The sequence below is a fragment of the Mytilus californianus genome, unplaced genomic scaffold (genome assembly GCF_021869535.1).
Source record: "Mytilus californianus isolate M0D057914Y unplaced genomic scaffold, xbMytCali1.0.p SCAF_7, whole genome shotgun sequence".
Lineage (NCBI taxonomy): Eukaryota > Metazoa > Mollusca > Bivalvia > Mytilida > Mytilidae > Mytilus > Mytilus californianus.
In genome coordinates, this window is record NW_026262723.1 from 57,505,023 (window position 1) to 57,524,602 (window position 19,580).

Genomic DNA, 19,580 nt, shown 5'->3' on the forward strand with positions numbered 1-19,580 from the left:
TCTGATGCAGAGTTTTTTAACTTTTCAATGGAAAACTTGCAGGTAGTTTTAGTCTCAACTGGCATATATTTGAACCACTTACAATCCTGCAGAAGAAACTAAAAGTAGTATAATATGAAATGAATAAAGTGCACTGATCATTATAAAGTGCTTTTTTTACAGATTTAGTGAAATATTTATGATGGACTTCAAATTTTATGTGCAAGGCTATTCACATTTCACAAGCAACAAACAGGCCGTTTGACCAGGGCCATAAATACAACACATTTTGCACATTTTTTCTGTGATAATCTACTTTTCTCTAGATTCAGAGTTCAAAAATGGTTAATAAAATTTGAATTAAGCATAAAAACACAAATATCAAAACATAAAAACAAGTCAGATAGAAAGTTAGCTTGCCTCTTAAGCATAAAAATGGAAAATGCTTTAAAATGCTTATTTTAGTCGTATAATGCCGAAATGGGACATTTTAACAGAATTTCTATCAAATAAAATGTAATTCCTTCACTTTTATTGAGTTTGACAAATTGAAACCAGCAAACCTATCAGGGGAGGTGCCAACGTACAAAATCAACATTTACTGAATTCATCTCTTAGGCCCGAGAACACAGCTATTTCGTAGTGCATTTCTTTTAGACAATAAATTTAAATTAAAAGAATCGCACCTGCTCTATCTCAAAAAGATATTTACAGTGTAGTGTACTACTATTGGGACAAATAAAATCAGAATTATAGAAAAGTTTACCAGCTTTAACTCAAAATATTTACAATTCTATGTTAAAGGGGTCTAAAATTCAGTTTGACAGCTTCAGACATACTAATTTTTGACCTTTTTTAACTGGACCAAATCACTACTTAACATAAAGATTCAGCACCCAAATTTTTTTAACATGTATTTCATCCCCTTCATTAATATTTCATGCATAAAATATCAAAAAATAAATTGGGAAAGTGTATAAAAATAAATGTGGATAGTGTCCACATGTGGACACAGATGATGCCCCCGCTTGCATATCATATAGTTATAAAGGGACATAACTGAAGAACGGTAAAAGTGACGCTCCCAAATTTGAACTTGATCTAAGTTTTGTGGTAATAAGCATTGTGTGTAAGTCTCATAACATTTGGTTGAGGCTAACTTACGTAGAGAACAGAAACTAAAAATTCAGCAATTTTTCTATTTGTAAACATAACTCTAGAACGGTTGTGTATAAGTTTTATAACATTTGGATGAGACAAACTAAAGTTAGAGAACAGAAATGAAAAATTCAGCAATTTTTATGTTTATAAAGGGACATAACTCAAGAATGGTAAAAGTGTTGCCACCAAATTTCATACATAATCTGTATTATGTAGTAATAAGCATTGTGTATAAGTTTCATAACATTTGGTTGAGGCAAACTAAAGTTAGAAAACGGAAACAAAAAATTTGTACTTGATCTAAGTATTGTGGTAATGAATATTGTGTAAAGGTTTCATAATGTTTGGTTGGGGCAAACTTAAGTTACAGAATGGAAACTAAAAATTTTGTAATCTTTCGATTTGTAAAGGGGCATAACTCAATAATGGTTAAGGTGACACTACCCAAATTCAACTTGATCTGTGTTTTATCAGTGAAGTAAAAAATAGACATTGCATTGTATAAAACATTGATTGTAGTTGATTCAACTACATGTATAATCATGGACAAAGGAAGATAACTCCAATTTTAACAAGCATTCTGTGAATATTGCATGGCAATACATAGTCCCCTACCGGTTAAAAATTCATTGTAATGGAGCAAACCTACCACTAAATTCTTCAAACAATTTACTAAAGAAAAGGAAAAAAATCCAAAATGTCATTTATCTTGATACAATGTCTTTTACAAATCTTTAAAAAAGAAGAAGAGTTATTTCCCTTTGAACAGAAATCTATTAATTAATAAGTATTTCATCAAAAATTAAATTCTAGGGAAAGGGCTTTAATTGAAAAAGGAGAAAAGCTAAAATCGTGAAAATCGAACTTGACCTGTAACTTGTCATGATAAAACAATACACCAAATATCAAATCAATATCTTCAAGCATGAAGAAAAAAAGTCTGGAAAACTGATTTGCCGGACTGACGGACGGACAGACAGACAAACAGAGTGCAAACCTAAAGTCCCCTTCAACTTCGTCGGTAGGGGACTAAAAATTACTTATTATTTAGAAGAAAATAAAAATTTTGCAATTTTTCCATCTATAAAGGGGCATAACTCTAGAACGGTTAAAGTGACGCCACCAAAATTCAAACTTGATCTGTGTTTTGTGGTAAAAAGCATTGTGTATAAGTTTCATAACGTTTGGTGGTGGCAAACTTAAGTTAGAGAACAGAAACTAAACATTTTGCAATTTTTCCATTTATAAAGGGGCATAACTCTAGAAGGATAAAAGTGACACCACCAAAATTCAAATTTGATCTGTGTTTTGTGGTAATAAGCATTGTGTATAAGTTTCATAACATTTGGTTGAGGCAAACTTTAGTTAGAGAACAGAAACTAACAATTTTGCAATTTTTCCATTTATAAAGGGGCATAACTCTAGAACGGTGAAAGTGATGCCACCAAAATTCAAACTTGATCTGTATTTTGTGCTAATAAGCATTGTGTATAAGTTTCATAACATTTGGTTAAGGCAAACTCAAGTTAGAGAACGGAAACCAATTTTGGGACGTACATACGTACGATCGTACAGACGGACAAGGGTAAAACTTAATGCCCCGACCGCTACGGCGGGGCATAAAAATTAGCAAAAATTACTGTTCACACTAGGGACTATATTCGTAGACAACGAAAACCAAAGGACGATAACTGTGTCCTTGGACCATTAGTGGTTTATCTTAAACTCATCCAATCACAAACTTTAACATGAAACTATGCAAAATTTCAGTCAATAGACCATGACTATGGGGGTGGGTATAAATAATTTGCAGAGAAATGAGATGTGTGAATGCTCATAAAAATTCATACCAAATATCATAAACCTATCATTAGTGGTTCCCCATAAACAGACTTAATCACAAAATAAAACATGTAATATAAGCAAAGTTTCAAAGTCAATAGACCATGACTAAGGGGCAGAGTCAAATAGTCTCTATTGAAATGAGATGTGCCAATGCTCATACAACTGGATAAAAAATACTATTGGCCTACCACAAGTGGTTCCCCATAAACTGACCTTATCACAAATTAATACTGTAAATTCAGAAATTATTGCGTGCATTTATTATTGCCATTTTGTTATTTTAGACTAACATGCGATTTTAATTTTTGCGATATCGAGAAAAATACTGTTTGATTCATATAAAAAATTTCAAAATGCGAGTTTAAATTATTGCGATTATAACCCTGTCGCATTTTTCGCAATAATAAAAACATCGCAATAATTTCTGAATTTACAGTACATTGTTTGGGCTGCTGTCAGAAACAGACCACGTAAGTCTTGCTTTTTCTACTTCTTGTACAAAAAGCAATAGATTAAATATATTTGATGAATGAAATGATTGTAAGGTGTTCATGTCTGTGTGGCAGGGTTGATCCAATCTTGACCTTTCATGGTCAATATTATGTTTTCATGGTTACATCTGTGTCTTGTTTTACTGCTTACAGTATATGAGAAACAGCCTAGTCATATATAACTTTAACCATGATCACTGATCCATGAAAAGAGGCCAGTGAAATTTGTCTAACTGCTCATCATTTTTGACAGTCCCACTGGTGTCTTCTGCCTCTTTGTTTTGTTATCCTCACTTTGTTTTTTAGTTTGGATTATCTGGGAAATAGTTTGAAATAAAAGAGTCTGTGGACATAAATGCCCCCACTCAAGATTCCTTTCCAGACAAAAATTGGACAGACAATCAGAAAGACAGAAGGACTGACGGTCAAGGGTAACACTTAATGCCCCCTTTGCCTTGCAGCAGGGGCATAAACAAATTTAACAATATATAAATTTATTCTGTATTTTATACATCATTTAGGGGGCTACAATTTGATTTTTAAGGGGGGGCTAGGATGAAAAATTTTGTCCTGCATTTTTTTTTAGTTGTAATCTCTGTCCTGCCTTTTTATTTTTCACTCTATTCGGTCCTGCCTTTTTTTTTATTAGTTTATCCTGACTTTTTTTACATAAATTGTCATCCTGCCTTTTATTTTTCCAAGTTGCTCATCCTGCCTTTTTTTTACTCAAATCTCCTGTCCTGCCTTTTTTTCAAATTTCATCCTAGCCCCCCCCCCCCCCCCCCCCCCCCAATAAAAATCAAATGGTAGCTCCCTTAACATTTCATATCATATAAACTGCACAAAATTATAAATATGCAGAATTGACACAACCATAAAAATATCAATATATTGGTACAAAGTAAGAAAATAACTTCTTAGGTATCACAATGCAAGCTTCATAAGCATTTAAGCATATTAAAATTTGTTAGGTTAAAAAAAAAGGTTTTGTAAAAAATATTGGAATGTTTTGCTTACAATATTCCAATCAGAACTGGATCACAGAATAAGAAAAACATACATACATTAAATGTGTACATATAACTGCACATATATTTTATAAAATGTAACAACTCTATACAGTTTCTACAACAGTTACAGCCTCGATTCGTTCACTGAACATATATGTGACAATTTTTATCTGTGTTTTGAAATATTATCAAATGAGGATGACAGGAGTGTTTAACGAAATTGACTACACTTAAGGGTCTCACATGGTAGGTCTATATTGTCATTTAACAAAAAATTCTACCCATGTGGGAATCCAGAAATATAGAAAATTGCTAACTTAGGTCAAGTACTCTATATTTTGCAGGCAAAATGATCAGATATTTATGCAGAAAATTAAGTATTTTGTGCATCATAAACAGTTTATCAAAAATAAGAATATGTAAGAAAAATTTCATATTCTATTCTTGACTGCCAATTTCTCAATTGCCATTTAGTAGTTGAACATTAGGTAATATTAATAACATCCAAAATACTTGGGAGATGGACCAGAGAGTTATCTTTCAAACTTATCAAGGATCACAACATGTAAATGTGATGAATTTAAACCCTGCTTTGTAAAGTACTGATATGCTTGTTTGAATTTTTTAACATAAAAGCTCACAATGTAACAGACCTTAGGAAGATTTGTTAAACAAACTGGATACATTCTTTGCTCTCACTCCTAGAACCCAAAATGCTTTGCAGATAAGCAGCAAATAAAAGTTTTTGGTATGGCCCACCTCGGAATCGAACTCAAGACCTCCCAATCTCGATTCTCGAGGTAAGCATCCAACCAAAAGATAAATAAAAAATGAGACTAGAATATACTGTCTTATAAAAGACGAAAATATTTCTATGTTAACAATATAAATATGCATGATTACACTCAAACATCAGCTGCAGTACTGCAAAAAGGATTTCATACAGAAATATCATAAATAGTACATGTATAAGGAAAAATAATCTTTCAATTACTATTCCAAGCTTGTTTAACTAACACAGTGTTCTCACTAAGGCGAGTCCATGAGTCCTGGACTCATCATTTTGAATACTGGTGAGTCCAAAGATGCATCAAGATTGTAAAATGTTGTATCAACTGAGCACATATATCATCATTTTATAACAAGTGTTTAAATAATCTAAATTTTATGTCATTTCCTTGCTCTATTTTGTCATGGAGACTGAAATAATAGATTAAATAGCAATAAAATGTCATCTTCTCACTGTTGGACTCATCATGGCCATAAATGATGGGTCCCTAGACTTGCCTTACAAATCCTTAGTGAGAACCCTGTAACAAATGCCTTGTGTAATAATTTCTCTTTATAAAAAAGAATGTGTCCATAGTACACGGATGCCCCACTAGCACTATCATTTTCTATGTTCAGTGGACCGTGAAAGTGGGGTCAAAACTCTAATTTGACATTAAAATTGGGAAGATCATATCATAGGGAACATGATTGTGTACTAAGTTTCAAGTTGATTGGACTTCAACTTCATCAAAAACTACCTTGACTAAAAACTTTAACCTGAAGCGGGACCGACGGACGGACGGACGAACAGATGAACGAACGGACACACAGATTGAAAAACATAATGCCCCTAGGTGGGGCATAAAAATATCTAATGTAACTGTAGAGGTCATATTGAAACTAGACTACAATATTTGAAACTAGAATACAATATTTGAAACTAGAATTCAAGAATACAATATTTGAAACTAGAATACAATATTTGAAACTAGAATACAATAATTGAAACTAGAATACAATATATGATTGTCCTGTACTAAGAGATCAGATATTAAAATAGAAAATGTTCAAAATAATATCTTTCATTTTTTCCAATTTATTGCATAAATATCTTTTAAATTTTCTTTTATTACAAAAGGTCAATAAGTTGTAACGACATGATTCCTCAATAAGCTATACATATTATTTCCATTCTTAAAGACTTTTTTCATATTTATATTTTTTCTTACATTTCTTATGTCAAAATGCATCTGATATCATGTCTAAGTGAGAGTCAATTGTTGACGTTCAGAAGTTATTTACGCCAACTGACCTAGTGTCAACCAGCATAACCCATTCACAAAAAGAGAACTCTAAATTGGTCTATAGATTGGAATCATTGATAAAAATAGAATTTAAATGATGTTTTTTCATATAAGTAAGCAATAAAATGGTGTTGCTGGATATATAGTATAAATAAGAGTATCTAAATTGAAATTCACACCAAAAAGCATACATATGTAACTGAACTATCAATCAGAATGACTAAACATTTAATCAAATGCATGGTTGAAACAGTCAAACATTTTAACAAATCAGGCAGCATTTCAAAATTACATTTTCTGCATTACAACAGACATACATTTTTTCTTACTAAAATATATTATTTTTTAATCTATATATACTTCTTGCCTTACATGCTAATTAAGATAATGTTATAATGAAGTATATTTTCAAACAAAATTAATTTTTATTTTCCATATCGAAAAATATTGAAAAAAAAAATTACTTAAAAAAATAAATTTCGAATATTATCTAATTTCTAGTCAATTATATTACATTTGAGCAAATTTTGTCTTTTAAAACGTCATAATTTCTTGTAAGCATCTAAACACAAGCAGCTGTTTTTGTTTATTCAATATGACTTTTAAATATGACCAAAGTTACAAAATATAGATATAAAATGCCAATAGAAATCTTGGCTATGATGGAAAAATATATATTAATAATGTCATATTTTCAGAAAATATGGAAAATATACATATTTGATAATACATGTTCAACTAATATAATAACAAATTTGATATTTGATCTGTTTGATCATTGTAGAATATAAGGCCGGCAGAAATCACCAATAGTTTTAGAGGGTTTTCTGATGTCATCTCTTTCTTAACCACCTGGAAGCGAGACAGACTAGTAAACACACACATATTGCCACCAAATACCCATATAACATTTTATATCTCTCTGGTGTCCATAAAACTGTATATGATAATTCACCATTCTTTCCTGCAAAAATTCGAAAAAAAAAATGCATCTTTTGTTTAGTTAGAGTGTCTATGCACATTAATATTTACTGTCTATGATATTAAATCAAAAACAAAACAAATTAGGAACATTTTTAAGGGTTCCATTACACCTACTATATTTTATTATGGTACTACAATAAAATTTTGTCCTTGCTGTGCATGAGTAGGTAGAACATATCTGGTTACTGAGGGACTACATATGGCAAATGCAATTATTTTGCCATGAACAAGAGGAACAATTTAACACATTAGGATGGATATCTTCCTTTCCAGCTATTGTAAAATTAGGAGCAAAATAATCACTATGTGATTTTGTAATATACATGTAGAATAACTATGCAATGTCTCAAAATTATATAATTTATTTGTTCAAGGGTTAGAAATAGGTAGAATAATTTGCCTGGTAGTTTTATCCTGTTTCAAGCTGAGTACAAATAAAACTAGAATGCCCTTGTTGTCATGGTAAAATACCCCCAATTGTGTTTCAAAAATCTTAAAACAGGAAGAAGGAGTCATACATATCCCAATAAACTGCTTCGCTGAGCGCAGCTGGATACGCCCGCAGAGGTCCAACCCTGAACAGTTGGGGCAAAAATGGACACAATATTCAAGCTTGATACAGGTCTGAATTTGGATTGTACCGGTAATTAAATATTTGATATATAATAGGTTTCTGAATAAATGTAGTCAAAGAACTTGAAATTGGTTATATGAAAGATTTCTTGCTGTTGTGCAATACACTGTACTGTTGTGTAATACTTAGTAAATCTGTTGTCAGACTATAAACAAATAAAATCTTATGACTATAAACAAATAAAATCTTATGACTATAAACAAATAAAATCTTATGACTATAAACAAATAAAATCTTATGACTATAAACAAATAAAATCTTATAACTCGGAAACATAAAATCTAAAATTTATAAAAATCAAAAGGGAGCTTACAAAAATAGATAAAAAACAATTTACCAAAGTTTCATAAAAAATCCTAAAAGCATTTTTGAGTTATTGTCCAAAAACTGGAAAATCCCCCTTTTTGTAATGAATAAAACCCCATAAATCGGAAATGTATAGTCTGAAATTTATAAAATCAAAAAGGAGCTCATGTCGATAGAAATAAACAATTCACCACAGTTTCTTGCAAATTGGTGAAATTGTTTTTGAGTTATTGTCTGGAAAACTGGAAATCCCCCCTTTTTTAATGAATAAAACCCCAAAACTCGGAAATGGTAAATCTGAAATTTATAAAAAAACGAAAGGGAGCTCACGTCAATAGATATAAACAATTCACCAAAGTTTCATGCATATTGGTTGAAGCGTTTTTGATTAATGTCCCACATGTTAACGACGGACGGGACGGACGTAAAGACGGACGGACAGACGGTCAACCGTATACCATAATACATCCTGTAAACGGGCGTATAAAAAATTAAAACTTGATCTGTGTTTTGTGGTAATTAGCATTGTGTATAAGTTTCATAACATTTGGTTGAGGCAAACTTAAGTTAGAGAACGGAAACTAAAAATTTTGTAATTTTTCCATTTATAAAGGGGCATAACTCTAGAACGGTTAGAGTGAAGCTACCAATATTCAAACTTGATCTGTATTTGTGGTCATGAGCATTGTGTATAAGTTTCATAACATTTGGTTGAGGCAAACTTAAGTTAGAGAACGGAAACCAATTTTTGGACGTACGTTCAGATGGACAAGGGTAAAACTTAATGCCCCCCAGCTATGGGGGGGGGGGGGGGGGGGGGGGGGGGGGGAGGGGGCATAAAAAGCTGCTTATTATGACTATTGATAATGCTTTCAATTAACCAATAAGCCTAAACTTTAATGCTATGAAGCCTAAGGCATTTTTAATTTGTGGGTTTGAGAAAAGTTTGGGTTGGTTGATAGAAAAAAATAATCTTGTAAGGCTTAATTCTGTATACTTCAATTCTTATTCAATAAAATATGTTGTTCTTTTTTTACATCATTCTGAAAATTTTTAGTAAGACATGATGTATATCAACCTCAATTTTTCTGTCTGGACAGGTCTATTTCGTCCCATGACAACAACTTACCACCTCTTCCAAAGTGTTTGAAAAAAAATGAAATCTTAACAAATGATGACAAAATAGCAAAATGGAACTTCCTTATCATTTGATATTTGCTATTTTTAAATTTTTTATATTAGATCACAATCACAAGAGTTTGATGTGTATAAAAATACTATAAATCATTATAAAGAAAAACACATTATTTGAAGGCAAATGCTTCTAAAATAAATGTGGATAGTGTCCACATGTGGACACAGATGATGCCTCCACTTGCATATCATATAGTTATTAAGGGACATAACTGAAGAACGGTAAAAGTGACACCACCAAATTTCGTACTGTATTATGTAGTAATAAGCATTGTGTATAAGTTTCATAACATTTGGTTGAGGCAAACTAAAGTTAGAAAACGGAAACAAAAAATTTGTACTTGATCTTAGTTTTGTGGTAATGAATATTGTGTATAGGTTTCATAATGTTTGGAAGGGGCAAACTTAGGTTACAGAATGGAAACTAAAAATTTTGCAATTTTTCCATTTATAAAGGGGCATAACTCTAGAACGGTTAAAGTGAAACTACCCAAATTCAACTTGATCTGTGTTTTATCAGTGGAAGTCAAAATTAAACATTGCATTTGTAAAGCATTGATTGTAGTTGATTCAACTATAATCATGGACAAAGGAAGATAACTCCAGTTTTAACAAGAGTGCACACGCTGAAATGTCTCGCCTTCTTTACTAATCATTGATATTATGTTGATAGTCCTAAATATAAAGCTTTATTACAACTGTCACATAAATTTAACATTAACCAAGTAAACTAAATATTGACCAATGAACCATGAAAATGAGGTCAAGGTCAGATGAACCATGCTAGGCAGGCATGTACAGCTAACAATTCTTCCATACAACAAATACAGTTGACCTATTGCATATAGTATTAGAAAAAAAGACCAAAACTCAAAAACTTAACTTTGACCACTGAACCATGAAAATGAGGTCAAGGTCAGATGACACCTGCCCGCTAGACATGTACAACTTACAATCATTCCATACACCAAATATAGAAGACCTATTGCATACAGTATAAGAAAAACAGACCAAAACACAAAAACTTAACTATAACCACTGAACCATGAAAATGAGGTTAAGGTAAGATGACACCTGCCCGCTAGACATGTACACCTTACAATCATTCCATACACCAAATATAGAAGACCTATTGCATACAGTATAAGAAAAACAGACCAAAACACAATAAAATGCTTTGCTGGGCGCAGCTTGATACGACCACAGAGGTCGAACCCTGAACAGTTGGGGCAAGTATGGACACAACATTCAAGCTTGATACAGCTCTGAATTTGGATTGTGATTAAATATTTGACACAGCATAGGTTTCTGACACAGAAAGAATGTGGTCTAAGAACTTGAATTTTTTTAATTTACCTATTATGGTCCAATGTCCAAAATCAAAATACATGGTTAGATTCAGCATATCAAAGAACCCCATATATTCAATTTTTGTTGAAATCAAACAAAGTTTAATTTTGGACCCCAACTTGGACAAACTTGAAAACTGGTCCCATAATCAATAAAATGCTTCGCTGGGGCGCAGCTTGATACGACCGCAGAGGTCGAACCCTGAACAGTTGGGGCAAGTATGGACACAAAATTCAAGCTTGATACAGCTATGACTTTGGATTGTCATTAAATATTTGACACAGCATAGGTTTCTGACACAGGATGAATGTGGTGTAAGAACTGGAAAAAATTTAATTTACCGATTATGGTGGAATATCCATAAACTAAATTGTTTGTTAATTTCAATATATCAAAGAATATGTAGAATTCAATGTTTGATGTAATGTAATAAAGTTGAAATTTGGACTGTTTTTGTTCAATGTGGACCAATTTGGTAACATGTATAAATAATCAAAAATCTAAATACATGGGAGCCCATTTAAATACATCATAAAGGTATTAAAATAGAAAGTGACATCATAGTCATGGCTAAAAATAAACAAAAATCCTTAATCAGCAACATTTAAAGTAATATCTAAAAATAAAATTCCTTTGTAACCATAAAAGCCCATTTAAATACATCATAAAGATATTAAAATAGAAAATGACATCATAGTCATGGCTAAACATAGCTAAAAACCCTTAATCAGCATCATTTAACAGTAATATCTAAAAATGGAAATTACATCATAAAGGTATTAAAATAGAAAATGACATCATAGTCATGGCTAAAAATAAACAAAATCCTTAATCAGCATCAGCAACATTTTATAGTAATATCTAAAAATAAAATTCCTTTGTAACCATAAAAGCCCATTTAAATACATCATAACAGATATTAAAATAGAAAATGACATCATAGTCATGGCTAAACATAGCAAAAACCTTAATCAGCATCATTTAACAGTAATATCTAAAAATAAAAATTTCTTTGCAACCATAAAAGTAAAATAGAAAATGACATCATAATCATAGCTAAAAATAAACAAAACTTTTTTTATTGGCAAATTTTAAATGGAGTTTATTATACTAAAACAATAAATTTGCAACCATAAACATGATAAAACCCCATTTAAACACATCATAAAAGTATTAAATAATTCAACTACATCATAAGGCTATAAAAATAGAAAATTACTTCATAGTCAAGGCTAAAGGTAAACAAAAAACCTTCATCAGCAAAATTTTATATTGGCAAATTTCCAATGAAGTTTATTACACTAAAATTGTTGGCAAATTTCCAATGCATTTATTAACAATAAAGTTATTGGCAAATTTCCAATTTACATAATTTAAAAGCAGTGTAGATGAGATATTTAAATGAGTTTGAATTACCAACCTTACACTGATTTTAAATAATGTTCTTTACTCAATTATTTGTCTATTAAAATGGAAACCCTTGTTTTTTAACCTTTTTTTCCCCTTGTTCCTTAAACATTAGAGCCATAACCACCCCCCCCCCCCCCCCCCCCCCAAAGCCAATTATTACTTTCCAATGTAACTTAAATTTCCAATATACATAATTTTAAATTTCAATTCCTCATGATATATAACCGTATCATTATTATTTTCTTTCATATATAAATCTGAAACAACCATCTTTAAATGGAAAATTTTAAAGAAAAAAAAAGGAAAAAAAAAATCCTACCTCCCACACATTTTTTCAACCCCCTTTTGATTCATCATCCCCCACCTCAATCACAACCTTCAATTTGTGGTATGGTACATTGCAATACAATTTCACAGAGATCCATACACTTGAACACAAGTTTTTGTTGCAAACTAAAAAAATCCTTATTTTTGACCAATATTTGGCCCCTTATTCATAAATGTTTGAGTAATTAACCCCAAAACTCAATTCCTACTTTCTCTTCGTCGACCTAAAAAAATAACTAACTTAAAATGTAAATTTTAAACAAAAAAAAAAGGAAAAAAAAAAATTACCCCTTTTTTTACCCCCGCCCCCCTTATGATTCATCACCCCCACCCCCCTTTCCCCCCAAACCAAGCTCAATAACAGCCTTGCCTTTGTGGTATGGTACCTTGTAATACAATTTTAGAGAGATCCATACACTTGAACACAAGTTAAAAAATGCTTATTTTAAACCCCTTTTTAGGCCCCTTATTACTAAACGTTTTGGGCAATTACCACAACACTCAATTCCAGCTTTCCCTTTGTGAAATGGAACCTTGTAGTAAAATTTCAGAAAGATCCATACACTTACACACAAGTTATTGTCATGAAACTAGAAAAATGCTTGTTTTTTGCCCCCTTTTGGCCCCTTATTCCTAAAATTTTGAGGCAATTAACCCCAAAATCAATCCCAGCATTGACCCTTTGTGATATGGAATCTTGTGGTACAATGTCAAAGAGATCTATATGCTAACACACAAGTTATGTCTGGAAGTTACAAAAATGCTTATTTTCGGCCCCTTTTTGGCCCCTTATTCCTTAACTGTTGGTACCATAACCCCCAAAATCAATCCCCACCTTCCTATTGTGGTATTGAACCTTATGGTGAAATTTCATAGAGATCCATTCACTTAAACTAAAGTTAGAGTGCGAAAACCATTGTGTATTCGGACGACGACAACAACGACGACGACAACGACGACGACGACGACGCCGCCAACGTCATACCAATATACGACCTCAAAATTTTTTTGCGGTCGTATAAAAATCTAAACACATGTTTAGATTCAGCATATATAAGTACCCCAAGAATTCAATTTTTGTTAAAATCAAACTAAGTTTAATTTTGGACCCTTTGGACCTTAATGTAGACCAATTTAAAAAACGGGACCCAAAATTAAAAATCTAAAAACACGGTTAGATTTGGCATATCAAAGAACCCCAATAATTCAATTTTTGATGAAATCAAACAAAGTTTAATTTTGGACCCTTTTGACCTCAATATGAACCAATTTGATAGCAGGCCCACAAAATAAAAAATCTAAATACATGGTAAGATTCAGCATATCAAAGAACCCCATATTTTCAATTTTTGTTGAAATCAAACAAAGTTTAATTTGGACCCCAATTTGGACCAACTTGAAAACTGGGCCAAAAATCTAAAATCTAAATACATGTTTAGATTCAGCATATCAAAGAACCCCATATATTCAATTTTTGTTGAAATCAAACAAAGTTTAATTTTGGACCCCAACTTGGACCAACTTGAAAACTGGTCCCATAATCAAAAATCTAAACACATGTTTAGATTCAGCATATCAAAGAACCCCAAAAATTCAATTTTTGTTAAAATCAAACTAAGTTTAATTTTGGACCCTTTGGACCTTAATGTAGACCAATTTAAAAAACGGTACCCAAAATTAAAAATCTAAATACACGGTTAGATTTGGCATATCAAAGAACCCCAAAAATTAAATTTTTGATGAAATCAAACAAAGTTTAATTTTGGACCCTTTTGACCTCAATATGAACCAATTTGATAGCGGGCCCACAAATAAAAAATCTAAATACATGGTAAGATTCAGCATATCAAAGAACCCCATATATTCAATTTTTGTTGAAATCAAACAAAGTTTAATTTTGGACCCCAACTTGGACCAACTTGAAAAAATGGTCCCATAATCAAAAATCTAAACACATGTTTAGATTCAGCATATCATAGAACCCCAAGAATTCAATTTTTGTTAAAATCAAACTAAGTTTAATTTTGGACCCTTTGGACCTGAATGTAGACCAATTTAAAAACGGGACCCAAAATTAAAAATCTAAATACACGGTTAGATTTGGCATATCAAAGAACCCCAATAATTCAATTTTTGATGAAATCAAACAAAGTTTAATTTTGGACCCTTTTGACCTCAATATGAACCAATTTGATAGCGGGTCCACAAATAAAAAATCTAAATACATGGTTAGATTCAGCATATCAAAGAACCCCAAGAATTCAATTTTTGATGAAATCAAACAAAGTTTAATTTTGGACCCTTTTGACCTCAATGTGGACAAAGTTGATAACGGGGCCCAAAAATCAAAAATTTAAATACATGGATAGATTCAGCATATCAAAGAACCCCATATATTCAATTTTTGTTGAAATCAAACAAAGTTTAATTTTGGACCCCGATTTGGACCAACTTGAAAACTGGGCCCATAATCAAAAATCTAAATACATGTTTAGATTCAGCATATCAAAGAACCCTAAAAATTCAATTTTTGTTAAAATCAAACTAAGTTTAATTTTGGACCCTTTTGACCTTAATGTAGACCAATTTGAAAACGGAACCAAAAATTAAGAATCTAAATACACGGTTAGATTCGGCATATCAAAGAATCCCAATAATTCAATTTTTGATGAAATCAAATTTTCAAAGTTAAATTTTGGACCCTTTGGACCTAAATGTGGACCAATTTAAAAACAGGGCCCAAAATCCAAAAACTTAATACACGGTTAGATTCAGCATATTAAAGAACCCCAAGAATTCAAGACCCCATTGAAATTGATCAAGAAATAAGCAATTTATACGAAGTATCTTCTTTTGCACAATACTGTGCAATTGAATATTTCTTGCTATTGTGCAATACTGTACAATTGACAATTTCTTGCTATTGCGCAATATTGTGCTATTGGATATTTCTTGCTATTGCGCAATACTGTGCAATTGAAGATTTCTTGCTATTGCGCAATACTGTGCAATTGAAGATTTCTTGCAATTGTGCAATACTGTGCAATTGAAAATTTCTTGCTATTGCACAATACTTATTATATAATAATTTACACATCCTGTTTGGTGTGTATCTCCTACCATATCATTATTATTTGCTTTTAAATATTAATCAGAAATAACCAACTTAAAATGGAAAATTTAAAAAGAAAAAAAAAAGGAAAAAAAGAAAAAAAAAGAAAGAAAAAAAATCCCCCCCCCCAAATTTTTTGAACCCCCTTATGATTCATCACCCCCAAACTCAATCCCAGCCTTCCCTTTGTGGTATGGTACCTTGCAGTACAATTTCAGAGAGATCCATACACTTGAACACAAGTTATTGTCTGGAAACTAGAAAAATGCTTATTTTTGGCCCCTTTTTGGCCCCCAATTCCTAAACGTTTCGGGCAATTACCCACAAACTCAATTCCAGCTTTCCCTTTGTGATATGGAACCTTGTAGTACAATTTCAGAAATATCCAAACACTTAAACACAAGTTATTGTCATGAAACTAGAAAAATGCTTGTTTTTTGCCCCTTTTTTGGCCCCTTATTCCTAAAATTTTGAGGCAATTACCCCCAAAATCAATTACAGCCTTCCCTTTGTGATATGGAACCTTGTGGTACAAAGTCAGAGAGATCCATACACTTACACACAAGTTATTGTCTGGAAGTTACAAAAATGCTTATTTTTGGCCCCTTTTTGGCCCCTAATTCCTTAACTGTTGGTACCATAACCCCCAAAATCAATCCCAACCTTCCTTTCGTGGTATTGAACCTTATGGTAAAATTTCATGGAGATCCATTCACTTAAACTAAAGTTAGAGTGCGAAAACCAATGTGTCTTCGGACGACGCCGGACGACGCCAGACGACGACGACGACGACGACGCCAACGTCATACCAATATACGACCAAAAAATTTTCAATTTTTGCGGTTGTATAAAAACTTAACTATAACCACTGAACCATGAAAATGAGGTCAAGGTCAGATGACACCTGTCAGTTGGACATGTACACCTTACAGTCCTTCCATACACCGAATATACTAGACCTATTGCTTATAGTATCTGAGATATGGACTTGACCACCAAAACTTAACCTTGTTCACTGGTCCATGAAATGAGGTCGAGGTCAAGTGAAAACTGTCTGACAAGCATGAGGACCTTGCAAGGTACGCACATACCAAATATAGTTATCCTATTACTTATGATAAGAGAGAATTTAACATTACAAAAAATCTTAACTTTTTTTTCAAGTAGTCACTGAACCATGAAAATGAGGTCAAGGACATTGGACATAAGACTGGCGGAAACTTCGTAACATGAGGCATCCATATACAAAGTATGAAGCATCCAGACCTTCCACCTTCTAAAATATAAAGCTTTTAAGAAGTTAGCAAACACCGCCGCCGCCGCCGGATCACTATCCCTATGTCGAGCTTTCTGCGACAAAAGTCGCAGGCTCGACAAAAATTACTTGATATTTAGAAGAAAATAAAAATTTTGCAATTTTTCCATTTATAAAGGAGCATAACTCTAGAACGGTTGAAGTGACGCCACCAAAATTCAAACTTCATCTGTGTTTTGTGGTAATAAGCATTGTGTATAAGTTTCATAACATTTGGTTGAGGCAAACTCAAGTTAGAGAACGGAAACCAATTTTGGGACGTACGTACAGACGGACAAGGGTAAAACTTAATGCCCCCACCGCTACGGCGGGGGCATAAAAATATTTGTATTTATATTTCAGGGATGATGTATTCTGTAGGGTCTGGCTCAGTGGGAATAAAAATACATTAAACTTCAATTCAATCACAAAATCAGGTTGGCTGGTCTAGATCTGTAAACCAACAAATTAAAAAAAACCCTCAACTAAACAGTGACTACTGTCATGGATGTATTAATACAAAAGTAGGTCTCTCAAACTTATATTATACATTTCATTGATTCATAACATAGATTGTGTTATTTTTGGCTGTAGTCTATTTTTTGGTTTTTATTGGATCTTAAGATGAATCTGCCAAAACTCAAAATAAAAATTTCCTAAACATGATCAATGGTAGATTTTTCATTGATCATAGGTAGAACAATTTGAACACTGATAATAATGAACAATGAAATTAGCCTATATATGAGGTATCTAATTTGGCCTTTATATGAATATGATATTCAATGAATTGTAAAGTAAACAATTGTAACAAAGTTCAAGATTATAAAAATTTTGAATTTTATGTAATTCAATTTAATTAGAAGAAAAAAACACAATAACACTAATTATATATAATTAGTAGGGTCAACACATCAAATGTAACAGTTTATAATCCATTTCATTACAAGAATAAACGTGTAACTCTAATTGCTTTACCATCTGTTCTAATGTCAGATGTCAAAACAATATTTATTTTAGATATTTAATTTAACTAATAGACCATTTTCACATCACTGGCTTTTGACTCTGGGAGTTTATAATTTTTCAACAGATTACCTTCACTGTTGTAGGACATTCAGGTATTCGGTCAAGTAAGAGCAACTATAAGAAGTAAAATCAAGCTTACAATAAACTCATCATAGATACCAGGATTGAAATTTGTACTTGCGCCAGACGCGCATTTTGTCTACAAAAGACTCATCAGTGACGCTCGAATAAAAAAAAGTTAAAAAGGCTAAATAAAGTACAATTGGTACAATTTGGGTAAATTTTAACTGTTTTGTGTTTTCTATCCAAGACAAAATCATCAGAAAGCAATAAATTGTTTCCCCAAATTTTAAGCTTTTAAGCTTGATTTTTCTTTCTTTAGTTGCTCTCACTTGAGCAAGTACCAGAATGTCTTACCAACGAGTAGGCAACCTAAAAAATTATAAATTCCAAGGTCAAAAGTTGGAAATATTAAAAAAATACTCTTATTGAAAAAAAGTATTGACCCAAAGTGCCAAAATTCACACTTCAAAAGTTAAATCACTACTCTTGTAGTCAGACCGCCAAAATATCCCTACACCAAAAGTTCCTGATTTACTGTATTAAGTTTAATGTGTAAGTTAATTTCTTATATAGTACATGTGGCAAGTAACCTTTAGTTTGTTTCTTTTGCACACTGCCTTAATTTTATTTCAAGAGTTTTTAACAGCTTAGACAAACTTTGTAATTTAAATTATCCATGTTGACATTTTCTAACAATAACAATAATAATAACATTACCATAACCCACATTCCATATCAAATTTATTTACATACTAATTAGAGTATCCCTATTTTCCAATATCCACTTACTAATTATAGCCACACCATATCCCATATTTGGCACTCCCATTCTGTAACTACATGTAGGTACCATGATTTCTGTGATAGAGAATGGTTTTTCTGTCAAATTTGTTACCATCCATCCTTTCATGTCTTCTATATTTCTCTGTTTTACGCTCCATGATGAGTCATCATCTTTCATACAATCATTGCACAGAAATACATTGGCCTGCAATTTTAATCAGTGTAGTTTTAATGAGTAAGCTGTTAAAATGAAAGAACCTTTAGTGAGCAAGCTCACATGATCTCACATACCCCGACACGTTGACTACACCCCACATAATTAATATGGGATATTAGTCCCCCTCAATAAAAATCCTTTCCCGTCTTTAGATTTTCTGATTATCAACCTCATCCATCATGTTGATGAGTGGTAACCAATATTCAAAATTGAAGAGTATCCGACCAAAAACCAAAACATTTTATAGATTTTTTTAATACTGTATGATTATGTTGTCTCATACATTCACCCCATGTCCCTTCTGTAACTTCAAGAC

The 19,580-nt window shown here is 32.1% G+C and overlaps 1 protein-coding gene across 2 annotated transcripts in view; it reads right to left on the bottom strand.

Annotated features, from left to right (window-relative positions):
• Positions 1 to 6,467: 6,467 nt before the first annotated feature.
• Positions 6,468 to 19,580, bottom strand: part of LOC127707834 (uncharacterized) — a 30,392-nt gene continuing 17,279 nt past the window's right edge. For both annotated transcript variants that reach the window (XM_052212591.1, XM_052212590.1), the window contains exons 8-9: positions 19,054 to 19,252; positions 6,468 to 7,525 (exon numbers count right to left, since the gene is read on the bottom strand). In XM_052212591.1, the coding sequence (XP_052068551.1) occupies positions 7,395 to 7,525; positions 19,054 to 19,252 (330 nt within the window). In that variant the 3' untranslated portion in view covers positions 6,468 to 7,394. The remainder of the gene's footprint in view (positions 7,526 to 19,053; positions 19,253 to 19,580) is intronic.